We start from the raw sequence: 27396 nt of genomic DNA on the forward strand, positions 1-27396 counted from the left end.
TTGTAATTTTAGTTTTATCTTGGATAAGAAGTTAACATTAGAACTCCAGGACCATGCGGCAATTAACTCCCTTTGTTCATTTAAAAACTCTTCCACATGTGTTGCATTTGGTTTGTTGGAAGTAGAATGACTGCTTGGCTGTGAAAATAATTGTGATCTGATGTTCTATAACTGAATTAATGGGCACTAACTGTCATAATTAAAGGACACAGAAGCGATGCAATTTTAAAACCAGTTACACTCTGGGAAACGAAATTATATAAAGCCGTTTAGAAGTGACAATATAAAATGGAGTTTTTAATGATTTTTGTGTCATAAAATTATTTTGTACTTTTATATTATTAGAATCAAATACATGTATCGTTCGTGTACAATGTGGAATCCAGTAATTTTCACTCTCTGAAGTAAATCCCTTTCTTCTTGATTGAATCTTTAGAAGCATGTGAAATTTATTTCCGTGCATCTACAGTCATTACAATTAAGGTACAAGTGCCAGAAAATAAAGGAAAACATAACCTAAGAGACAGTGGTTCATAGAGCAATGATCAGTCCATGATAATTTTTTTTGCTATTTTAGTTGATCTACAGTGAAAAATCTGGTCATTTTTGGATTTGGCATTTAATCAGGGACACAGTTAAGTTGTGACAACAGTCAGCCACTCACATGTGACCCATGCTCTGTATGTCAACTATTGCTGAGCAACTGTGGACACACCAAAAGATGGAGCTTCGCCTTGGGGTCAGATTTACGAACCTGCCACACAATGCAGTTCAGCACTCAAAGTTGCTGCACTGCCTTGCGTGACAGAGAGAAATTGGTAAAGCACCTTATCTACAGAGATATAACACTCTCCTCCCATTTCCATAGTGCTGGTGCACAATCAGGCAGCCGAGCGCCACGCTATACCTTGTGCCATAGTGCAGCGTGTCTGTATGTGTCTAGCATAGGTTTTCTAATGAAAGGGTACCTTTCCAGTGGAAATACTACGCCTAGGCAAACTGTAAAACTTTTCCTACTTTGTATGTGTGTTGTACAGTGCAGCACACTTGCAAAGTCGGTAAAACAGTGAAAAATAAAAGTATTATTCCTTTTGACACCTACTTTAAAGTGGTGTTATTTTTTGGTGCAAAACCATGTCTACTATTGTTAGTAGAAGGGGCTTTGTATAAAAATGCATGGGTGTTTGCATGGGAACATCCATGTACTACCCATTTATTGCCCCTCAGATGTAGAGTAACACAAAGCAGTGCTTTGCACTGATTTGTGTTGATTCAAGGCAACTTTGCAGTGCAAAACCAGGTTTGTGCTGTAAAGTATTTTTTGAAAAGTCATTTTGAGCTGGGTTGCAGCGAACTCAGCACAAAATGTTTGTAAATTTAGGCGTTGGACTCAAAAGCATCAGCGAAACCTCAAACTCAGCAGAAACATAAGAGGATGCTTGACACGGTCTCTCCTTTGGTGATAGCCCACCCTATCAGGTTAGTGTTTTCTCCCAAGAGGCCGACAGATCCACTGAATGTATCCACAAGGTGCGTTCTGGAGACCCACTTTTCTTGCCACACTCTGGGCTTGCACATTGTGTTCACCAGTAATATAGTAAAATGGGAAATCATCCTGCTGTTGGCAGAGGGTGGCCATGAAAGACTTGAGGAGGCTGGTGGAAAAACCACGGCATCGATAATCTGGAACAGTATACGCCATTCTCATCTCTGCTTTCTGGTCCATGACATACCACGAGATGGGTTTTCCTTCCGAGTCCCTGTTGCAAATTGTTGGCAGTTCGGAGATGCATCGGCGGACAAATCTGAGACTGGCCTCATTTCCGCCATTGACCCACGCAGCATTCACCAGCTCAGCATCAGCAGTACTGACAGGGGAGCATTGAAACGCTGGCTGGTTATTCCTGCAGAAATTATACAAAGTCATATTTACACACTTCAACTCACAGTGTAATGAATAACAAATCACTTATATATATATATATATATATATATATACATATATGTATACTCCTACACTGGTTATTTTGCCTAAACGACAGACCCTAGCGACCTGCACATACATCTCTCGAACTGCCGTACGATTTATCTTAACGATCTAAATGGCACTTACCCGGGGTATTCGACAGGTTATACTCACACCACTGGCATCATCACTTTTTTGTATACACCAACCAGTTTGCAACATTCTTATAGACAGCAAGATTGTGAGCCTCCCCCTTTGCCCATAAAGCCTTTTTTTCAAAACTTTCATGCAGATTGCAGGCTGACGGGCGCTTGAATGTTTTCTTTATTTCTACACATGAGAGTCTGAAGATGCCACACATGGGCAGATACTAGCATCCAGTTGCTCACGTTGATTAACATTTATTTTATTTTTGTAAATGCTATGCCATCAATACGTTTACATTGTTCTTGTTATTTTACTATAATGTACCGACATTTCTGGCATCATATATACGTTTCTCTGTTATTTATGCACTGACATGCTCTTTATGTAACAGGAACCCTCTAGGTCTATGATGGTGCACGTGTGGTAACGTGCTTTGGGCTTCTCAAGTCGATCAGGAAGATTCTGCCTCTACTTCCTTCCACCTCTCAAAAACTGTTAATCCAAGGCCTTATCTTATCAAGGCTGGATTACAGCAACACCATCTACCTAGGCGCCCCTGAGGCAACCCTGAACAAACTACAAAGGATCCAGAATTCCGCAGCCCGGATCCTCACCAATACCCCTGCCAGAGCTTCGGCCAAACCAGCCTTGAAGATTCTCCACTGGCTCCCAGTGAGAGAGCGAGTGAAGTTCAAGGCCCTATGTCTGGCTCACAGACTTCTACAAAACAAAGGCCCCCCTATTATAAGAAAATTTATCAGACCATACAAAGCCCCAAGATCCTTACGATCCGATCAGGAATATCTTATCATCATCCCTAGAGCCAAGAAGGCACGCACGGGTGGAAGGCGCTTCTCTGTCCACACTGCACGCCTTTGGAACGCGTTACCCTGCGACCTTAGAACAGAACCAGACTATCTCCGATTCAGGAAGCGGTTGAAGACTCATCTCTTTCCCTAAATGCTGACTCCTCCCCCTTGTCCCCACTGACCCGCAGTTGTATGGATCTTAGCGCTGGGATACTCACGGGTGACTACGCGCTTTATAAAATTTAATAATAATAATAATGACAACCCTGACATGAGTGAAGTGTAAATATCTGTACAGTAGGGTGACCTAGACGTAGTGACCAAGGCAGAACGCCGCCGAAACGCGTCTAGCTTTTGTTGGATCATTAAAACCTTTGTGCCATTATTCACGGAGTCTGTGCCTGGCTGTTCGCTGCCACCAGGACTGGAAGTGAAGTGTGTTGGCCATATCCAATTTATTTCCATCGGTCTCCTCCAACCCCGCGTGTATGCCTATGACAAAGACATATCTTGTGCTGCTTAACGAACATTGACATTTGCGATACTTCCTGTTCTATCTTTCCGAGATCCGGGCTTACAGTCCTTTGTGTAACTTTCCTCCGGTTAATGACACTGCGAATTTCTGAATTACCTGCAATTTTGAGCTTTTGCAAAGGACATGTATTACTTCATTACGGACACGTAAAGCTGTTTTAAGGGGATTATGGGTCATGTAGTCCCGCTGGGAAGTGTAGCAACCACTCGGAGGCCGGCATTTTCGCCGTAATTATACACAGCATGTGATATTTGAGCCCCGTGGATCTGTTACATGCCCTGTATGCTTTTACCGTTTGTTTTTGTTTTTGTACACAGTTAATAATACAGCTCGATGCAATTCTGCTGTGATATCCTTTATTTAACCGGGTAATTTATACTCTGTTCAGTCACAAGGAAATGAGGGAAAAGCAAATAAGAATCGTTATTATTCGCAACACTTTCTGCATTCATAAGCAATTTTAATTCTTGCAGTTTTTTTCACTGTCAGGAAGGCAGCATGTTTTGAGAGCATTGATGCCATATTTTTAAATTATTAGAAGAGCACCTCGGCATGTCATTACGACTTGTTTAGATTTCAGGCTAATGAGACACATCTTTATATTCGCTGTGTATACATCAGGAATTGGATCAAGTTAAATAGTTGGCATTACTTGCACATTGCGCAGTATGCAGTTTCCATGTTCTTCAATCAATATTGCTTGCACTTTGCATATATGTATATGTTAAAACCTGTAAGTTTTTCCTGTGATATCTTCGAGCACACAGTCCACATTCTATGCCTATGTTATGCCTGATGGAGGGAGGAGGGCTATATATCCTAGAAACTCTATGGCACCAATTAGATTGACAAAGCCTGCTGGGCAGGCGAAACGCGTCTCTCTTTTTATGCGAGGTGTGGGAGACCTGAATAACAATAAAGAAGCCTTATCCATGCACACTTCGTGTACACACCTCTTCTTTCTGGGAGCAGGAGTGTTTTCTTTGATTTATATATATAAGCAAGTAAGTAAATTTTATTTTGTTGATTAATTCAAACGATTACAAACAGCAAAGAGCAAATTCAGTTTACAACCTGATTTGAGAAAAGCAATATAAACACAGAAACCAGATTAGCCAGCGCTCATATACATACTTAGTTCAGTTGTAGTAGGATGAACAATTTAGCAGCAAAAGTGAAATAAAGTGCAATGAGTTGACAATGAACGATTTAGCAGCAAAAGTTAAATAAAGTGCAACGTGCGCTCTAGTTCCAGATCAAATACTTTAGATGCTAATCAAATAATTCTGATAAAACCATTTTAAACTTAGATTAAAATTAATATACTATCTCCCCAACTGATTTGATGTATTTTAAGGCAACAAATTAGAAAATCGTATGCTAACAGCAAATATTATCTTTAAAATTAAGTAATACATTTATAACAATTTAATTTAAACATTTCTATAAAATTTCCTCGTGATCCCTAAAAGCATTTACTATTATAGTGTCATTGACATTTTGGATAGCATTCTTTACATGGATTTCATCGATTGCAGTGTCTTCCTTACTTAATTTTGTTTCCACTATAAGGATATACTTAACAAACTGATGAACTAATCTAGGTGTAATACCTCTTAGACATACAATGATTGCAGTTCTGCACGTTCTTACTCCCATTTCCTTAAAAAGCGGTTTTAGAAACATCTTTCTTTCAACAAGCAATTTTGGGCACAAAGTTACAATATGCTGTAGAGTTTCTTCGTTCTTACCACATAATCTACAGATATTAGAGAGCCAATTTTTTTTCCCATTTAGGGATTCCATCTTTGGTTGGGTATCTCCCAAAACGTAGCAGCATAAATTTATTTTAAATATAAGGTTTTAAATAAAATTTCAAGTAAGGCTGGGGATACAAATTGTAAAAAGAGTTTGCTATTGTCCAAAGATGTTTTTTCCCCTTAAATCGTCTTTATCCGTTTTACAAGACAAAAGTGCTGCTGATTGATTGATTGTTTTTTTAAAAACCTTTTCACACCTTGTTTCATCCTCTAAATTCGGGCAATCAAAGGGAAGCAAACATTTGTTTAAATAAGTTCGCCAGCTTCCCGAATAGACCCCTCTTTGAACCTCAAGCCAACAAAGGTTGGCCAGCGAGCCTTCCTCTGATCTGGATAATAACAATAAAGATTTTAAAAATGCAGATTGCCTAACGAGACACTGTTTCTTCAATCCAAATTCCAGTCTGACATTAGCTCGACTAATGTTTTTTGGGATTCTAAATTCCGATTTATATGATCTTATTTCAATATCATCTAAAAGTTTTGCATCTTTGCCCCGAAAAATAACAGAACAATAGTCCAATGAAGGAATTAACTTCACTTTCATGGCCTTCATCAAATGGTCATGATTTGGGCATAGTAACTTATCCCTCAATTGTCTAAAGGCAAATGTAAGAGATGAGCCTTTAGCTTCTAGGTTGTTAAAATGTTTCTTGAAAGATAAATTGTGATCAAATGTAATACCCAAATATTTATAGGTTTTTACACAGTCAACAACCATACCATTGATATTCTATTCTTTAACACCTTGTTTACCTTTTCCCATGGTCATTATATTTGTTTTTTTAATATTTATTTTTAGACCATTCCTTGCAACATAGACGTTAAACGAGTCTATTAATCTTTTAATGCCAATAACTGTCTGACTTAAGAAAATAGTGTTGTCAGCGTATTGTAAATATTTAATCTCTTGGCCCATCACAAAAGGGGAATGAGCATTAATATCTTTAAAATGGGCAGGAAGATCAGACATAAAAAGATTAAAAAGGCAAGGGGCCAAAACACAACCTTGTTTCAAGCCGATGTTTGTTTCCAGGCATCGGATTAAATGACTACCGTCGCTTACTTTAATCTGGACCCAAGTATCCGAATATAGCAGTTTAATCATTTTTTAAAGTGCGTCGGATATTCCCCAATCATCTAATTTTGACCATAATATGTCACGGGGCCCTGAGTCGAAGGCTGCTTTTAAATCAATAAAACATATTTAGATTTTGTTTCCTAATTTTAGCTCTTTCGCCTAATAGAGTTAATAAAACTAAATTTGAGTAGGTTGATTCTCCCTTTCTGAAGCCAGTTTGTAAAATTGGTATCAGTTTTTCTTTTGAGGCCCATAATTCCAATTCCTCTAACAAGCAGTTTGCGAATATTTTATCATCAACATCAGTTAGGGCTATTAATCTATATTTTGCTGGATTATCTTGGGGGCCGCTTTTGTAGATTGGTTGAACGATACTACCCTGCCAAGAGTCTGGAATTTTACTTGTTCTAAGGTATATATCCTAGAAACTCTATGGCACCAATTAGATTGACAAAGCCTGCTGCACAGGCGAAACGCGTCTCTCTTTTTATGCGAGGTGTGGGAGACCTGAATAACAATAAACAAGCCTTATCCATGCACACTTTGTGTACGCACCTCTTCTTTATGGGAGCAGGACTGTTTTCTTTGATTTATATATATAAGCGGACCCCACAGCTTCAGGCAAGGAAATGATTTTATTATTCCAACCTTTCTAGTTGACGCGTTTCGAGCTTTGTGTGTCACCTCCTTCTGTGAGTCAAATGACCCCACTCATGGACATAGAAAGAATACTGTTGGATTACCGCATTCTACTTTACAATGTTTAGCAGCCTTCAATATTGCTACTATAAACATAAAATTATATAAAGATATACGTTTGTGTGTGTATATATAAATATACATATCAACATATATATTTATATATATATATATATATATGTATATATATATAAAATCCAACCGGAAGGTTAGTGCAACGCCTTTTGCACCAAACCCAGTGCGCAGACACAGCTGAATAAATCCAAGCCAGACTTTCTTCTGATATTCTTCCTTTTATTTCATAAGGTGCAGAGGTGCAACACACTGCCAAACAGACGCGTTTCGGGCGTGAACGCCCTTGCTCACTGTCAGCGGGTTAACGGTACAACATCGTGTTAAATACATCACTTAATTACAGCAACGCGCCAAAAACGTTCCTCAAACAAGTCAGTGCAATCGAAATAGGACTATGATAGGGACCCATTCTCAAAACACACATATATTAGTTCCGCCATTTTGGAGTGGTGTGTAATTGAATTGAAACACGCCATGCTTTTGGATATTGACAACTATGCTATTTTCGTTGTCGAAAAATGGAATCAAGGGTTGATGACTATGACAATGGCACATTCTATGAAAGAATAGTAAAATGTAAAGTGCAAATGCATAAACCTCCTCAAAGTGCAAATCTTGGCATGTGCAAATACGCAAAGATTTATAACTGTGCAAATACGCAACATACTACCTGTACAAATACATTAATAGTCAAATGAAGATATTTCATATATATACACAAATTAAAATCTATTCTTTACACTTATTCTCTTGTGCCACAATTCGTAATTTGTCATATAAATAAAACCAAAATTCAATCAACAATTGTGCACAAAAATATAGATTCCATATCGTACTGTCTCATCCATGGTTGGCATATTGTAGGCTCTGTAAATGTTTTGCATTGACTGGGTTCCCACAAATTTAGACTTAGAGGATCAATGCATGTGCGCGATAGGTATAAGGCTGATTGATGTTAAAGTATTGCTGTACCGTAAAAAGTGCAAAAATAATGTGAAGGTGAGGGAGTGCTGTGATGTCCTGCTAAACTCAACAGAAAAGCATCAGGGTTATGTGAAACAAAACAATCAAAAAATCATTAGCTTCGCTGCTTCAGTTACATTTAAAATATGCTACTGCATAGAATTTCAACATTGCCCAATAGTTGCACAGGTGGATGTAAATGATAATGACCCATAATTAAAGCCTAAGGTCCCTGCCACAGACCCTAGCCATGCCTCTGATTAATTAGAATCATAGGATGAACAATGAAATGGCGTATACAGTGATAATTTCAGAAAGACAGCAAGAGAGCAACTATGTGTACATTCAAAAGAGGTAGCCGGACTGAAACTACACAATCGCCCAAAACATAATGACTGACCAAACCTAACAGAGATATTTACAGAAAGGTGCTAAGGTCTTCACCCATGTTCAAACCTCCTGGCATCTTAGTGTTGAGGCGAACTATGTACAGAGACTCCATCTGTCTTAATTTCTTTTCGTAGTCCCCACCTTTCTTGCTAGTTCTAACCGCATCAATAACAAAGTAGCTTAGATGGGATAGGTTTCTGTTGTGAAATTGGTCGAAATGGCGAGCCACAGGGTAGTTTTTGTCACAGTTCACTATTGCCCTCAGATGCTGTAGAATACGTTGGTGTACTGGCAATTTTGTACTTCCAGCGTACCTCAGATTACACGAGCAGGTGAGAACATATACAGCTAATTCAGTTTTACATGTGTAATGAGATCTTATATTGATTGGTTTATCACTGAATGGTGTCGTGTATGATTTGGTATTGGTGCCAAACTTGCACGCTCTACACGATATACATCGGAAGAAACCCTTCCGAGGGGACAACCAATCTTCTTTTTTAGCTGTTTCTGGTGAACTGGAGACTAGAGCATTTCTCATACTGTATGCTCGCCTGTAAGTCACTACTGGTTTGTTGGGCATCATTTCTTTAAGGATGGGGTCAGTAAGTATAACCGACCATTGGTTCCTAACTAACTTTGAAATTTGACTAGCCTGTCGACTGAAGCCAGTGATCAATCTTAGTGCATTTCGGCTGTCATCACGGTTGTCATGTGAGGGCATCACATCAGAAGGGGCCTGCAGGAGATTAGTTCTATCAATCTTGTTGGCCTTGCTTATTGCTATTTTCAGGGCACTACTTTTGTAACCCCTAGCTTCCAACCTCTTCATAGCTTCCATTTGATGGAAGTTCCTTTGTTCTAATGAACTACATGTTCTGTGTATCCTAAGGAACTCTCCATACGGGATAGATCGAATGGTGTGCCCCGGGTGAAAGCTGTGAGCGTGCAGAATGGTATTACCTGCTGTGCTCTTTCTATACAGGCTTGTTGTTATTGAATCATTCACTATGCTCACTTGAACATCCAAAAAGCTGACATCAGTCTTGCTAATGTCCGCACTAAAGATGAGGTTGGAGTTGTTAACATTGATAGCATTGACAAAACTCTCTGCCTCCTCCTTGCTCCCTCTCCAGATGACAAATATGTCATCAATATACCTCATATATTTAACTACATTTTCCTGCCAAATGGTGGAGAACTGTGCCATGAGGACATGCTCCTCCCACCAACCCACGTGGAGCCCCGCGTAGGTCGGGGAGAAACACGCCCCCATAGCTACACCTCGTAATTGTTTGTACATTTTATCATCAAACAGGAAAACATTATTGTTGAGGCACATTTCAACCATGGATAACAACATAGCACTGTGTTTGTATAATTCAACTGGTCTTTTGTCAAGATAAAATCTCAAAGCCTTCATATATATATATGTATGTATGTGTGTGCGTTTATATCTATATTTACAGATATAGATATATGTATTTTCACTAAAAGAAACAAAGGTAACAGGGAAGTTATAGTTAGGAAATGGAATTTGAAGAAACCTTAGAAATTCACTGAAAAAACAAAGGCTACAGAGATATTATAGTTAGGCTTACATTTCAGATTTGTACAAAATCTGAGAAATTCAGCAGTTATAGTTAGATGAGGTAACCATAACTTATGTCCCTGCAATATACTGCTTATTTCATCACACATTACATCACTCATGACATGGTCAGTGACATCATTGATGACATGACATCACTGATGACATAAGTGGACATCATCCAGTGATTGTGACTTATTTTTTTAAAGTTACTGATTGTTAAATATGTAAACTAAGGTAAGTGGCTGGGAGAGTGCCTGTATGGGTTAGTGAGTGGGTTTGTAAGTGGTATATAGAAGAGTGAGTAGGTATGTGACAGACTGTAAACATGAGTGAGCTGGTGTGTGAGATTTTCTATGGGAGAGCGAGTAGGTGTGTCAGTGCATGTATGAGTAAGTGAGTGGCTGTGGGACTATCTGTGTGGGTGAGTGAGTGGGTTTGTAATTGGCTGTGATGGTGAATGAGAGGGTGAATGAGTGGCTGTATGAGTGAGTGTGCAGAAATATAATTGTATGGGTGAGTGAGAGGGTACATGAGTGGCTGTATGTGTTCATGAATGGGTGTGTGAGTGGCTGTATGGGTGAGTACATGAGTGTGAGGGAGTTTGTATAAGAGATTATGTGCTTGTCTCAGTGACTGTATAGGTGAGTAAGTGCATGTGTTAGTATATGTTTGAGTAAGGGAGTAGGTATGTGAGTAACTGTTAAGGTGAGTGAGTGGCTGTGTGAGTGGCTGTGTAGGTATATAAGTGGGTGCATAGGTGATTGGATGTGTGAGTTGCTTTTTAGCTCAGTGAGTATGCATGAGAGGCGGTAAATGTGACTTAGTGGTTGCGTTAGTGGCTGAATGGGTGAGTTGATGTGTGAGTGGCTCTATGGATCAGTGAGGAGGTGTGTCAGTGTTTGTGTAGGGCTGTGAATGACATGTGCATGTGGAAGTGGGTGTATGAGAGGTATGGGGTATAAGTGGGTGTGTGAGTGCTTCTGGGGATGATGCCATTAGTGATGTCATTTGAGATGTCATCGGGGATGTCATTTGAGATGTCATCAGGGATGTCATTTGAGATGTCATCAGTGATGTCACTGACCATGTCATAAGTGATGTAATATGTGAGGTCATAAGCAGTGCATTGAAACTGGGACATTTTGAACAGCAAGACAAATTACCAAAACAACTGTATGCTTACAGAAAAAACAAGAACTTGAAAGATCTGGTAGTGAGGTCACGCATGCTCCCTAAAAAACAGCCAATACAGAGAAGTATTGTAGGACTCATACCAGTCATAGGAAACTTTAGGTGTGGCACATGCAAAGTTTGTCCTCTAGCACTTGAAATGGACACCATCGAACTAAATGGAAACATGATTAAAACCATAGGCATTTCCAACTGTAATACTTATATCTCTTAGTCGTTCCATGTGGGTTGGGCTATGTGGGTGAAACAGCACGCACCCTAAATACACGCCTAACTGAACATCGCTTGGCGATCCGTATGAAGAAACTAGCAGGCCCCTTGGTTGAACATTAAAGACATAAAATGGTTCATAATTGAATGAATGTCTCCTAAGCAAGGCTGCAGTAATGAAGCGATCAGAAAAAACGTGAGGTCTATTGGATTTTTACCCTAGATACTGTTAAGAGAGGGCTAAATCTAGAAATACCATGTGAAAAAGTAATACTGTTCAACCACTAGCAGACTAGTTACCCAAGCAACCTCGTGCCTATAATACCCAATGAAGATACCTCTGTAAACAAACATGCAACAGTACCATCAGAAGATCTCTAGGCAAAGGAATACTGAATTCTATAGGGTCATAACCATTAGTTTTACAGTCTTTCTAATAGGTATAACCTCGCCTATATCACACTAATCATAATGTCGATATTACACCATTTAATTTACCTTCGAATAACACACAAAGATATATGGAAGTTTTTTTTTATTTTGGGGTGCGTGTTAAAGCCACACTAGCCAGTAGGCCCAGGGGTAGTCAGTGGTGCATGGGCCAAGTCTTTCTGTGGGTTCTCTTGAATTTAAACATCATTGTAGAGAGGTGTGGCTCACTGGTTAGAGGCGGCAGACCCGGAGGCTGAGAACGGCCCGGGACCAGGGTTCGATTCCCGACGCGGCAGGGTCGAGGACCAGGGTCAGCGGACTGATAATTCTCGCCTCGGTGCCCACTTTGGGCAGTGATCACACTCGGTAACTCTGGGCATTAAGCTTGCCTCATCTCTACAACGGCCCCCCACAGACGCCGGGGATGCCTGGCTTCACCTTGGAGATACCCAGCAGGGGACCATCTCACAGGAAAAGCCAGGACGGGTTCCCCAGCGGTCATTCGCGACAGGATACTCCGGTAGTAATTGAGCGCGCTACAAAACACCTTACATTTACATTTACATTTACATTTAGGACATGGATGCCATTGGATTGGGGTGATTTTTTGCGTGTATTTCGATTTTTTGGGTGTTGTTGGGGCCTGGTCCAGGGCCTGGCCATGTGGGTGGGGGCCATTTTGAGGCCTGGTCCAGGGCTTGGCCATGTGGGTGGGGGTCTAGGGGCCATTTTGAAGCCAGGCAGTGTGCTTTGTGCTATAGGCCTGCACCCAGTCTGCCTTGCTTTCATCCATTATGCCCAGGGGTAGTCAGTGGTGCATGGGCCAAGTCTTTCTGCGTGTTCTCTTGATTTTAAACATAATTTAAGGCATGGATGCCATTGGTTTGGGGTGATTTGTTGTGTGTATTTTGATATTTTGGGTGTTGTTGGGGCCTGGTTCTGGGCCTGGCCATGTGGGTGGGGGCCATTTTAAGGCCTGGTCCAGGGTCTGGCCATTTTGAAGCCAGGCAGTGTAATTTGGGCCATAGGCCTGCACCCAGTCTGCCTTTCGTCCATTATGCCCAGGGGTACTCAGTGGTGCATGAAACAACTCTCTCTGTGTGGTCTCTCTTCTATTAATTTAAACATCCATTTGGGATTAGAATTGCAATTTTTATTTTGGGTCTTTCCGTTTTTGGGTGTGTTGTGTTAATAATAATAAATGCCTACTTGCAAATATTAATTGAAGCACAACATATGCAACACCTATTTAACTGATGTTCTTCTGGCTTCCTTTACTTTTAGGTGCACAAAGACTGAGAAGAACCAGGAATCATCCTCATTATCAGCACTTGTTGTAGTGCCAGGAAGAAGTCCTGCTGCGGTGTGTGCACAACGCCATGTCACATCTGGTCACAGACAATTCTGCAACTTGTGCAACTGCATACTGCTGTTCTTCTGACACCTGAAGAAGATGGCCCAAAGAAAGGTGGCCGTGGCTCCTCTACCAAGAAAGTTGACATAACATGGGGAAAACGCGTTGCGGGCTCCCCCATTTTTCTAGACAGATCACTCCGAAAGTTTCAACACAGCAGCTAAACAAAAAAAGGGGCGTTGTTTGCAACGTTTGTGAAGATTCGTTAAGCGGCGCCAAAGTTATTGTCAAAACAAAAAACGCTTTTTCTATGGAAGCTTTGGTTATAACTATCTACTGGCAGCGCCAGTAGGTTATATATATGTAAAAACACAATTTATTTAGAAACTTGGTAAGCATAGAGATCTTGCTGCATTCAAGTGAGGAATTATTAAATACCACTCTCAGTCAAGTGAGTCACTCTGTTCATATGCATTAGGTGGACTCATTTGCCTTTTCACTTAGATGGATCTACTACAGGTGACAGAGAAAGCGTGGGTTAGAATAATGCAAAATTAACCAGGTATACTTAATCTTGTTATAGATGAATTAGCCTGTTTAGGCTTCTCTTTGTCTTTTATTCTTTTATGCTGATCCATCAAGGAGGGCTCAAGAAAGGGGTAGGGTGACAGGATTCAAAAAAGTGTCCATTGGCTAATAAATATGTTTTCAGTGTTTATTTTTTGTGGCTTTCAGTAGTGGTTTTTAAGTGTTTTGCCAAGATTTTTATTCAGCTGCCTTACTCCAGAATTAGAAATAAAATGGTGTATTTGCAGTGTTTACAATTAAGCATTGGCATAGTCAGTAGGCCTCACAAATGCTATAGCTATTTGGCATAGCGCCCAAGCTATGACGCGGATCACTGAAATAATATCGACTACCAAAATATCGACTACCCAAAATATCGAGGAAAAAATATCTACAACCAAAATATCGAGTTTGTATGTACAAACAGGTAAGTACAAAAATATCGAGTACAAAATATCGTTGTAAAAAATATCGTTGTAAAAAATATCGACTTTACAAAAAACCATGTTTAATTACATTAATATAAAAAATTAATTACTAAAATATAATTAACAATACTTAAAATAACTTTTAATAATTAAATAATTAATGAAAGAAAAAAATAATATTTTTTTAATCATATTTCTTAAAACATATATATATATATAGTAACAAAATTTAATTAAATAATAGGCAATATTGTATATGTACTCCAAAAACCCAAAAATGACCCTGAACCCTAAAAATACCCCTTTACCCAAAAACTAAAAACTGACCCTGAACCCTAAAAATACCCCTTTACCCAAAAACTGAAAACTGACCCTGAACCCTAAAAATACCCCTTTACCCAAAAACTAAAAACTGACCCTGAACCCTAAAAATACCCCTTTACCCAAAAACTAAAAACTGACCCTGAACCCTAAAAATACCCCTTTACCCAAAAACTGAAAACTGACCCTGAACCCTAAAAATACCCCTTTACCCAAAAACTGAAAACTGACCCTGAACCCTAAAAATACCCCTTCACCCAAAAACTAAAAACTGACCCTGAACCCTAAAATTACCCCTTCACCCAAAAACTAAAAACTGACCCTGAACCCTAAAAATACCCCTTTAATTTAACATAATTAGCAATTAATCAATTAAATTAAATTAATTACCAATTACATTTTAATTAAATAACATATATTATTTAATTACCAATTAATTAATTATTACTACCAATTAATAAATTTACATATTTAATTAATTATAATTAAATTACTTCCCACCCTATTCCCCTATAAACCCACAACCCGCTACAGAAAATACATTATTTTAATCTACATAATTAGCAATCAATCAAAATAAAATAATTACCAATTAAATTTTAAATAATTAACATATATTATTTAATTACCAATTAATTAATTATTACTACCAATTAATAAATTTACATATTTAATTAATTATAATTAAATTACTTCCCACCCTATTCCCCTATAAACCCACAACCCGCTACAGAATAAAATTACACAATAATTAAAAAAATCATTAATTAAAAATAAAATGACACTTTTCACACATATTATAACATAAAAACACTATAAATAATTAAATAATATTTTAAAAACTATATTTTTTACTATCTAGATTATATACTTGGATATTTTCACTGTCTATATTATTTACAGTCGATATTACTTCACTTACCTTAAAAACGATATTTTGGCTGTCGATATTCTGTCTAGTCGATATTTTGTCCAAACGATATTTAAAACTCGATATTCTGTCCAAACGATATTTTGGAGTCGATATTATGTCTGTGCACCCTATGACGCACCATCAACGCCACCTTTGAATCCAGCATTTTCCCTGACTACTTGAAACACGCAGAAGTGAAGCCCCTCCTCAAGAAATCACCTGCAGACTCAATGGACCTGAAAAACTACTGACCCATCTCTCTCCTTCCCTTCGCAGTCAAGGTCAACGAAAAGATCATCAACGCCCAGCTGATCAACTTCATCGAAGAGAATACCATCCTCAACTCTTCCTCATCTGAATTCCGCATAACCACAGAACCGAGAACGCCCTCCTCACCACCACAGACGACATCGCACACTTCTCGACCAAGGCCTCACTGCGGCCCTCATACTGCTAGACCTCTATATAGCCTTCGACACCATCTCCCACCGCAATGTCGCAGCCAGACTCCACAATGCCGGCATACAGGGAACCGCTCTCCTCTGGTTCAGCTCCTTTCTCGTCGGCAGAACCCAAAGGATCAGACTCCCTCCTTTCCTCTCCGAACCCACTGAGATCAACTGCGGTGTACCCCAAGGATCATTGCTCAGCCCCACACTCTTCTACATCTACACGGCCCCCCTCGCCACCATTGTCAGACAGCATTGGCTCAGCATAGTATCCTCCGCCGACGACACCCAGCTCATTCTCTCCCTCACGAAGGACCCCGAAACCACCGGACTCGACTTCCAGGAGGGAATGAAAGACATTGCAGCCTGGATGAGCAGCAGCTGCCTAAAGCTCAACTCAGAGAAGACAGACGTCCTCATCCTTGGACCCACCCCCTCAGCTTGGGACAGCACCTGGTGGCCCACTGCCCTCGGCAACGCCCCCACGCCTAGAACCCCGGCTTCATACTCAACTCCTCCCTCACCATGACTCGCCAGGACACCCCATCACCTCCACCTGCTTTGACACCTTTCACATCCTCCGCAAGACCTTCAAGTGGATCCCCCCTGAAGCCAGAAATCCCATCACCCACACACTCATAACAAGCAGACAGGACTACAGAATCAACCTCTTTGCTGGAATCAACAAATCCCTGCTACGCAAACTCCAGACCATCCAAAGCATCACGGCCAGACTCGATATCGGCATATCACGACATGAGCACATCACTCAACACCTGAGAGACCTCCACTGGCTCCCAGTCAAGAAGAGAGTAAACTTCAATCAAGCTACTTAGCCATGCCTACACATCCCTCCACAACACAGGCCCAAAAACCTCAACTAAAGAGTCTCCTTCCATGTACCCAAAAAAAGCCTCTCCTCCGCCGACCTCACCCTAGCAGAAAACCTGTGCATCTGCAGAACCAGAGTGGGCGGGAGAGCCTTCTCCTACATCGTGGCCAAGGCCTGGAACAAGCTCCCAGTCAACATCAGACGTTCCCCTACTCTGTACACCTTGAGGAAGAGCCTCAAGACCTGGTTTATTTGGCTGACTCAGAGCTGCATCCCCTCTCCTCCCAGCGCCTTGAGACCCTCTCGGGTCAGTAGCGCACTTTAAAATTCCCTGTTTGATTGATGGAATGTATTTTAGCCATTATCTACACCACTGTGGGTGCTGTTCAGCATTGCTAAAGGTTAGTGACGTAGAGTGGGGTAGGGTAGATTGGAGTGGGGTAGATTGGAGTACAGTGGAGGGGGTAGACTGGTAATAAAATATAAAAAAAGATTAGGTAAATACTATTGCCTGACTTGGATACCATATCTCTTTTAAGGATTGGATGCTGGCCATCTACAGTGTGATGTGGAACAGGACAGCAAATTATTGAAAGCTGTCCCCTTAACATATGAGCTATGGTAAACATCTAAAACAAAACATGCACAAGAATTACAGAGAACATACAAGTTGATGTAATGTCACCTATAAGGAAATATAACCAGTATATGGGCCCAATTAAGAAACCATACATGCTATTGGCATTAATAATACTCTGCATATTGTCCCAGTATCAGCAGTTCCCTAAATAGGAAACATTTTCTCGTCTAACACACATTGAAAATCTGGACATTTAGCAGATAATACAAGGCCCAGAATTGTAACATGAGCTTCTAACTAACCTTTCCTCTAAAGGTGATGGGATCGTTTTCAAAATTGTTCTTATATACATGATAGCTAAACTAATAATTCACTCAATTTGCACATTACTGCATGAAGATCACTGATATGCCTGTAACAAGATATTTTTGATATGCTATGTGTCCCTTCTTTTGTACACCATTTGGGTGCAAGTTTCCCTTTGTGCAGATATACCACTAGGTGTGGTATTAAATCAGAGGATGTTATAAACTGACCATTTAGGAGTTTTTATATTACATTATAGAAACAAAGTCTTCCAGACACCCCCAGCTTTACCTGCCATTTCATGAGGTTATACATCTGGTGGTCCTAAAGCAGGTGTAGCTTCTACTCACTGTACCCCGAAAAGATCGTAGACCAAACTTTGTAAGATTCCGACCCACAACGCAACAACGGCAGAGAAAACAATCACTTCCCCGTAGCTGGAGAAAGTGCATAAACCTAGTGGTTGGAACAATCGTGAATGGCTAGGGGTGCACATATGTGTGTGTGAGTATGGGACATGAGTAGCTTTTCAAAACCAGTTTTATTAGAGGTTCAAGCAAGTGCAGGCACAGCCCTCCACAGTCAGGAGGGGACTGTCATCAATAATCATAACAAAAGCAAAAGTAGGGCATAGCATCAAACCTCTCCTATGAAGAATTTCATATCAAAAAAGAAAGGGAACATACAGCCACCCACCACCCCCCAGCACGACCCCCAACTCCCAGCTACAACCCACCCCTTATCCCTCCCTAGCCCTGTGCACGTGATCACTAAACATCCAGGTCAAAAGATGTACATAGATAGGGCCGGCCACCGGCCTAAGGCGTAGGGTCCCCGTCGTGAGGTAATGCATCATCCATGTCCACAGGGGGATCGAGGGGGAGGCCCCTGTAGTCCGCCCACCTTTTCCAAATTTTAAAATGTTTGCGGGGGCATCCCCGAGCCTCGAAAACAGGTTGCTCCAATCCCATGGCAAAGTCCAGGCCCGCCTTCCAGGCTCCCAGAGGAGGGGCGCGCTCACTTTTCCAGGCCTGCGCCAGGTCCCTCTTTGCCACTACCAGTCCCAGCAGCAGCAGGTGGCGCTTGTAGATGTTGCCCCCAATATTTTCAAGCACATGCAGCAGGCCCAGCCGAGGCGTACGAGGCAGGTCCCATCCCAGCACCTCAGACAAGCAATCCCACACTCCGGCCCAAAACCGAGTCAGCCGCCCACAGGACCACACAGTATGAAAAAGGGTGCCCCTCTCCGAACTACACCGCAGACATTCAGGGTTTGCAATAAGGCCCGCCCGCCACAGTCGCTCCCTCGTAAAGTACGCGCGATGCAGATATTTGAATTGAATAAAGCGGAGGCGTACGGCAATGGCAGTCCCCCTAGGGGATTCCAGGGCTTCGCGCCAATCATCTTCGTCCAAGGGGCCAACATCGGCCTCCCACTGGGCCTTCAGTGCCGAGAGCGAGGGGGAGCAGTGCGTGACTAGGGAGCGGTAGATCTGGGAGACTTTTTTGGCACCCAAGTCGCCCATAAACAACTTCGCTTCTATGGGACTGAAGTCCGGGAGCTGCTCCAGCCCCACCAGGCTAGGAGCAAGGGCATGGCGGAATTGGAGGTATCGGAAGAACTGGGACCTGGGCATGCTGAATTCGGTGCTAAGCTCCTGAAAGGATTTAAGAGTGGTGCCGGAGAGGACCTGCCCTAAGGATGAAACCCCGATGGCGTCCCACCCATCAAAGCCCTGTAGCGACGCCAGCGCCGGCAGCAGGCCATTGCGCCATAGCGGGGTCTCCGCCGTCAGTTTACCCCACCACCCCGTACGGTGAAGGGCCCTCCGCCAAACGGCGAACACTAGCTGGGTAACACGCGGGAGCGCCCGCCTCTTCCTGGCCGAGTAGAGCAGAGTGTGGACGGAGGCGTCACCCATCAAAAGGTGTTCCAGGGCGTAGGCCGGATCACCACGGTCCCCATACCACCACTCATTGAGCACCAGGAGATGGGAGGCCTGATAGTAGGATAGCAAGTCCGCGGTAGCCAGGCCGCCGCAGTAGGTAGAGAGGAAGCACGTCCGGAGCGCCACCCGAGAGGCACCTCCCGCCCACAGGAACCTTCCCAGCACCGAATCGACACTGCGGAACCACTGCGGGTCGATCGGATAGGGGTGATTCTGCAGCTGGTAGAGAAGACGGGGCAGAGCCACCATTTTGAAAATGGCCGATCGGCCATAGATGTTAAGGGGCATGCGAGTCCACGTTTTGACGTCCAACTGGACCCGGTCCCAGACCGGCTGGATATTCCGGCCCCATGCCTCCGTAGGTGAGGCGGAGAGGAAGACCCCCAAGTATTTCACACCTGTCACCGCCCTCCGAAGGGACGCTGCCCATGGAAGGTCCACTGCACCACCGCCCAACACCCAAAGAGTCGATTTGCGCGGGTTAAGATAGAGGCCCGACACCCGGCCGAAGCCCTGCATTAGCTCCAGGACCCGGGGGCCCGTGACCCGAAGGTCGGTCATAAAGAACAGCACGTCATCCGCGTATAGAGCAATGCGGTCAGTGTGGGTCGCACTCCAGATGAAGCCTTGATACAGCGCATCAGCGCGGACCCTGGCAGCCAGCGGTTCCATGGCCAGCGCAAACAAGTAGGGAGAAAGCGGACATCCCTGCCGCGTGCCCCGAGTAACCGGGAAGCGCGCCGAGATCGCCCCCGAGATCCGCACCGAGGCAGTGACCCCCGTGTATAACAGGCGGACGTAGGAGACAAAGACCGGGCCTAGGTTCAGCAGTGGTAGAAGCGTGAACAGGAAGGTCCAGCTGACTGAGTCGAAAGCGCTGTCAATGTCGGCCAGCAATAACGCAGCCTGGTCCTCCGACGCCCCGACAGTGTCAATCGCCGCCTGCGCCCGCCGTATGTTGTGCCGTGTCGCCCGGTGCGGCATAAAGCCGGCCTGATCAGGATGGACAAGGGCGGCGATGTGGGGAAGCAAGCGGTTAGCGAGTGCTTTGGCCAAGAGCTTGGCCTCAAAATTGATAAGAGAAATGGGGCGGTAGGAGTCGTGCCGGTCCGGAGGCCTCCCCGGCTTCTGGAACACAACGATCTCGGCATGTCGCCAATCCGGTGGGAGGCGGCCCTGCCCACGCGCCATCTCCAACGCACGCAAGTAATGTGGCCCGAGCTGTAGGTGGAACTTTCTATAGAACTCACTGGGGAAGCCGCTTGGTCCAGGGGCATGAGTAGCTTTTATAGTAGGTGTGGGGCTATAACACTGCATTGTAAGAATGTTTTTGTATAGAAAATGACTACATAAGAAGCCAGCTATTTGTGTCATAAAATTGAACATATACCTTTCTATATACCAAAAACAAATGAGTGGGCATTATAGCTGGATTTGTATTGTATAGTATTGTAAAGTATTGATTAGTACTGTACATATTGTCTGTTTATATTTCGTCTTTGACTAATTTTCTATTGACTCAATATATAAAAAAAATAAAAACATGCACAATAGATATATATAAGATTTATAAAAGAGATTACATGAAATTGATGAAAATAAACAATGAATACATTTCATGGTTTTTTGGCCAGTTGTAGGAGTCCATTTCGACCCCATAGGAAGTAATACACATCATGTGGGACAGTTGTTTGCATAGATTGGAGTGTAGTAGAGTAGATTAGGGTGGAGTGGGGTAGATTGGGTTGATGAGAGTAGGAATCAGCAGAGGTCGGTAGTAGGAGTTTCTGGAGGGCGGTGACGTGGGGTGGGGGAGGGGCAGAGTGGGGGGGTAGTAATGTACGGATTATGGAGTTTAACAGGTAAGTAAACATATAAATAAATAAAATGAATGTTGTTGTGCGCACTGCATCGCATTTGGTGATGCAGTGCACGCAACAAAATTTGTTTTATTTATTTATATGTTCACTTACCTGTTAAACTCCATAATCAGTACATTACTACCCCCCTCCCAGCCCCTCTCCCTCCCCACGTCACCGCTCTGCAGAAACTCCTACTACCGACCGCGGCTGGTAGGAATAATTGGATTTGATTGAGGTAGATTGAAGAGGGATGACTGGAGTGGGGTAGTTTGAGGTGGAGTGGGGTAGATGGAGTGAAGTGGACTGGGGCATAATTTGATAGCGTGGAGTGGGGTAGATTGGAGTGGGGTAGATTAGAGCATAGTGGAGTGGGGTAGATTGGATGGATTGGAGTTTGGTAGATTGGAGTGGAGTGGGGTAGATTGTTGTGGAGTAGATTGCTGTAGATTAGAATGGGGTAGATTGTGGTGAGTGGGGTAGATTGAAATGGAGTGGGGTAGATTAGAGTGAAGAGGAGTTGGATATATTGCAGTGGAGATTGGAGTGGGATAAATTGGAATGGAGTGGGGTAAAGTGGACTGGGGTGTATTGGAGTGGAGTAGAGTGGGATTGATTGGATTGGAGCGGAGTGGGTTGGGTTGAAAGAGATTATGGTAGATTGGAGTGGATTAGAGTGGAGGGGAGTGGTGTTGACTGAGGTAGATTGGAGCAGAGTTGGGTAGGTTTGAGTGGAGTGTGTTCGATTGGGATAGGGAACAGTGGGGTAGATTGGAGTGGAGTATCTTGGAGCAGAGTGGTGTGGAGTATATTTGGGTGGAGTAGATTGGATTGGAGTTGGGTAGATTGGATTGGAGTGGACTGGAGAAGGGTAGATTGGAGTGGATTGAGGTAGGTTGGAGTAGATTGGAGTAGAGTGGGGTTGGCTGGGTTGAAGTGGAATAGATTGGAGTGGAGCGACGTAGACTGGGCCAGTGAGTAAACTGGGGCGGGGTAGATTGGAGTTGGGTAGATTGGGAGATTGGGGTGGGGTAGATTGGAGTAGATTGTGGTGAGTGAGGTAGATTGCGGAAGAGTGGGGTAGATTAAAATGAAGTGGGTTAGATTGGGGTCGATTGGATTGGAGTGGAGTGGTGTAGATTGGGGTAGATTGGAGCAGAGGGGGTAGATTTGAGTAGACTGCAGTAGATTGGGGTAGAGTGCAGGGGAGTATATTACTGCAGAGTGAGGTGGGTAGATAGGGGTAGATTAGAGTGGAGTAGGGTAGATGGGATTGTAGTGGAGTGAATAAGGGTAGACTGAAATGGATTGGAGTAGAGAGGGGTAGACTGGGTTGAAGTGGAGCAAAGTAGATTGGGCCAAGTGAGTAAATGGAAGTACGGTTGATTTGAGTGTGGTAGATTGGGTGGATTTGGGGTAGATTGTAGTATATTGTGGTGAGTGAGGTAGATTTGAGTATTTGAGTAGAGTGAGGTAGATTAGAGTGGAGAGGAGTTAGATAGATTGCAGAGGAGTATGGAATGGGATACATTGACTGGGTTAGGTTAGAGTGAAGTGGAGTAGCGTGAAGTAGGGTAGATATGAGTAGAGTTGGGTAGATTGGAGTGGGTTGGATTGTGGTAAATAATTCCTATTTGTAAAGTACATTAGAGTAGAGTGCATTGGAGTAGATTATAGTGCAGTAGATTGAATTGAATTGGATTGGATTGGGATGGAGAGGGATAGATTAAAGCAGCATGAAGTTGATCTGAATGGAGTGCAGTTGATTATGATGGAGTAGGGTAGATTGGATGGAGTGGGGCAGATTTGAGTAGAATGAGGTTAGATTGGGTTAATGTTGAGTGGATTAAAATGGGGTGGGGTAGATTGAGGTGAGTAAATTGGGAGATTAAAGTGGGGTAGATTGGAGTGGATTGGGATAAATCGGAATGGAGTGGCTTAAACTGGAGTGGAGAAGATTGGGTAGATTAAGGCAAAGTGGAGTGAGGTGGGGTACATTGGTGTCTGATAAATTTGAGTGTAGTGTAGAGATTGCAGTGGGGTAGAGTGTAGTGGGGTAAGTGAGTGGTGGGACATGGAGTGGTGTGTTGTGTTGTGGCATGAGCGGCATAGATTGGAGCGGCATGGAGTCGAGTGGCATGTCGAAGAGTGTAGTGTCGTAAAATGGAGTGATGTGCCATGGATTGGAAGGGCATAGAGTGGTGTGGTGTGGAGTATACAGGGTGTGGCAGTGCTCTGCCATTACAGCCAACACATTTTCTACTAAAATGACCATTACATGTGCACCGAAATATACTATTACTGCACACAAATGGTGAGTCCAGGATATTCTGGGTATGTTACCGATGTTTCAACATAGATTCTGCTTTTCGGGGAGACTGACACTGAAGCAGTTGGGCCTCATAGCTTCCGGCATCCTGCTGGTAACATATGCCCATTGATATGTGCGGGCTCTGCAGTGGGACCTGAAGTCCCAGTGGAATATGACATGGTCCAGATATTGGAAGGACCTGCAGTGGTGGCAAACGAAACGCGATTGGGCAGAACTATCTCCCTTCCCCACGCAGAGATGACTGTAGTGATGCATGTATCACTCATGGGTTGTGGCGGCCATCTAGGAGAGATGAAAATGACAGCACTTTGACTGAGTCCTGCTCCACATCAACCTGCTGGAGCTGCGGGCAATCCAACTGCCATTATAAGCCTTTCCTGCTTCGATCAAGGGAAGGCTAGTTCAGGTGTTAACCGGCAGTACCACCGCCATGTGGTACTATAACAAATAGGGAGGGGTGTGGTTGTGGACCCTGTGTCAAGAGGCTCTGTGTCTCTGGACAGGGCTATACCAGTTTCCTGGAGGTTTAACATCTGGCGGGCTCTCTGAATGCCACAGCGGACAAACTCAGCCGTCGATGCCTAGCTGATCATGAATGGCATCCCCATCGGGAGGTGGTGCAAGGTCTTTTCTGAGACTGTGGAAGACCTTGGTTAGATCTATTCACTACTGCTGAGAAAGCACATTGTCAGCAGTTCAGGGAGCAAGAGTTTCCGAGGCGCCTCTCACTCGGACATACTTTTCATCTTGAGTGGAGCTCAGGCCTCCTGTACACCTTTCTGCAGATACCACTTCTACCCAGAGTTCTCTAGAAGATCGGGAACAACCAGCCCCAAGTCATTCTTGTGGCTCCAGATCAGGTAATGGAGAGTTTGGTATCCAGAACTCCTGAGCATCGGTCATCCAATCAGGATGGCCATTCGGGAGGAACGTTTATTTCAGCAGGGGGGCCTGGGTCTTGTACCTGAACCTATGCACTGTTTGCCTTATGTATGGAGCGTGAGCTGCAGCAGTTGACTACCTTTGACCTTCCTCCCAAAGTCTCCGATGTTATTCTGGCAGCCAGACGTCCCTCCATCAGTTAACGAAAATGCATGATAAAGAAGGAGATAGCAAAGGGGGGTCTAGGTCGAGGTGTGAAGTGGTAACCATATGAAAGCAGTAGGACATTTAATGGGGAAAGAGAATAAGTGGTGGTGGTGTATGTGAGACAGGGGGAGGATGTAAGGTGTCCACTTTCCAGAAAGGCTCTGCAAGGAGAATACTGCACAAAGAAGAGAGTTCAGAGAACTGAGCAGAGGTATACAAGAAGGAAATGTCTGCTATGGTGGATAAAGTATTTGGGCAGACCATAATAGCCAGTTCTTTTATGCAACATAGTGTATTAAGCATAATGAGACTAGTGATAGAGCGTCTTGATATCCTGAAAATTGTAGGGGTGCATTGTAATCCCTGATAGTCCGCACCCACATATATTCCTGTGTTGAACTAAGTATTAATCATTAAAAAATGTGGACGTAATAATGTATAATGTATGTGTAATGCTAGGAAATTAGTTTGTGTTAGTTAAAAGGGTAAAATGACATTCAAATGTAATATCTAATTGCAAATTCTTAACGAATTAGTTCATGTGTAATGTATTGCATTAGATTTAAACGTGCACCATAAATGTCTGTAGGTGTAGAGATGCCTAAAAAGTTTAAGATGTAGAAATGTAATGCTTATAAATGCAATGTTTAATACTTGTAATCCTTGCAGTGTAAAGGCCTAAATTGAATATTCATGTTTTTGCTATGAAAGGCCCATTTGTGATTTCTTATGTTAGCTGAATTGTGTAGGCCGAAATGTGCGTCCTTGGGAACGCTCTCAGTTGAAGGCAGTCAGTAGATTTTGTGCGTGCAAGGTTAATTCGTTCACATGCTTTCCATTGCAGGTGCAAGGACATCGTTCTTGTTAGTTAGACTGATGCTCTTTGTTTTAGGAGTTAGGTATGGAGGAGACTGAAACAGAGTATCGAGGAATGCTGATAATTAGAAAACCCATTGAAGAAGCCTGGGATCCAAGGACGCTCCAGCCGTTGCTGGACTGAGTGCAAGTTTCAGTGGAAAGATACCTTCAAGGGGTGCCCAGCCAGAAGAGGTGTTACAGGGGTGTGTTCTACTAAATGGACATTTTGTATTAGGGATAGTGCCCCGAGGCGGAGAAGAGCAGAGAGCCAATAGGAGGGCAAGAGAAGGGATCGATTCTTACAAGGAAGACTGAGCTTCAGCTACTGACCCTCTCGACATGAGTGCACTTCTTAGGAAGTCTTCACAAGCTCACACCTTTTCTTAATCTTGCCTGTGAGATGCTACGTAGGGATGTCACCTTAGTGCTAGTGTAGGGACAGAATTAACCAATAATTTTTTTCCTTATTTTTTCTGTAATTTATGAGGACTAATTTTGATATCGGAGCAGTTGTTGCTTGTTTTATCTTTTCAGAATTGCTTATTCTTTTCACCGAATTAGCTCGAATTAGCTCGATTCATAGGATGAACTTTATATTAGTGCCCATGCATTTGTCTGACCTCGTCGTGAGGTGTTTGTATGTTCAGTTATTTTTGGCTTTGTAATAAAACCACTAAACTGTAAGTCGGAGTCAGTGGTCCTTTCCGAGTCAGACTTGATTAGTATATACTAATGGCGGTGATGGCGGTGAATGTATTGGTTTTCTCCCCTTTACTCTTCTAAGCAGATAAAAAGATCCAGTCGACTAAGGAGTCTTATGAGTGGTAAGTTCAGATAAAATGAGATAAGTATCCGGCGCAATCACCAGTTAGAATATGTTGATGATGAACTTTTGTTGTCAAGAGCATTACTGACATTGTCTGATAAGTTGCAACCCTGCACACCTACAGTGTCGGTAACAGAGCAGAGGTTACAAAAAAGGGCCAAACATCATGCTTTATTTTATAAAGCTGCAGTGTGGTTGGCTTGTTTGGCTTTCTGCTGCTGATCTTTAGCCCCTTTGTGAGAGCAGCATAACTACAGACACATAATTACCCACAGCACAGTGCACCCAAACACCACCATCATGAATGTCCTTGCAAAAGTCTTTTGGACTGAGGCACCTCTTTTATTAATCTAAGTTCAAATCCCAGCAAAGCAATCTCAATATTTAATGCTTCGAAGACCAGTAAAAAGAGAAGACCGGTAAATTGGGAATCAATGAAAGTACCAAAATACTATGAAACTGTATTACCTTGTGCAATATAAACAAGAAAATTACTAATTGTGTATAGCCATAACAGCATTGTCGTAAGCTCTAAGGGCCCGATTCACAGAATGAACTTAAGACTCAATCCTAAATTTACTACTATTTTGGTATTCACAGAATGCACTTACTACTTTTGGCATTCACAGAATGAACTTACTACTTTTGGTATTCACAGACGTTAGGATTTTGTCTTAAGTTTGTCTTAAGGCAAACTTAAGACAGACTTAAGACAATCTTAAGGCAGACTTAAGACAGACTTAAGACAAAATCCTAACTTAGGTCTGTCTTAAGTCTGTCTTAAGTTTGTCTTAAGACAAACTTAAGACAAAATCCTAACT

General features: G+C 42.7%; 1 protein-coding gene across 2 annotated transcripts in view; it reads right to left on the reverse strand.

The window, feature by feature from the left end:
- Positions 1-268: 268 nt before the first annotated feature.
- The window catches only part of LOC147734918 (putative glycine N-acyltransferase-like protein 1B), a 75285-nt gene continuing 48157 nt past the window's right edge, over positions 269-27396 (reverse strand). For both annotated transcript variants that reach the window (XM_086953102.1, XM_086953103.1), the window contains exon 6: positions 269-1904. In XM_086953102.1, coding sequence (XP_086809228.1) covers positions 1481-1904 — 424 coding nt within the window. In that variant the 3' untranslated portion in view covers positions 269-1480. The remainder of the gene's footprint in view (positions 1905-27396) is intronic.

This window comes from Lissotriton vulgaris, chromosome 1_2 (assembly GCF_964263255.1).
Source record: "Lissotriton vulgaris chromosome 1_2, aLisVul1.2, whole genome shotgun sequence".
Taxonomy (NCBI): Eukaryota; Metazoa; Chordata; class Amphibia; order Caudata; family Salamandridae; genus Lissotriton; species Lissotriton vulgaris.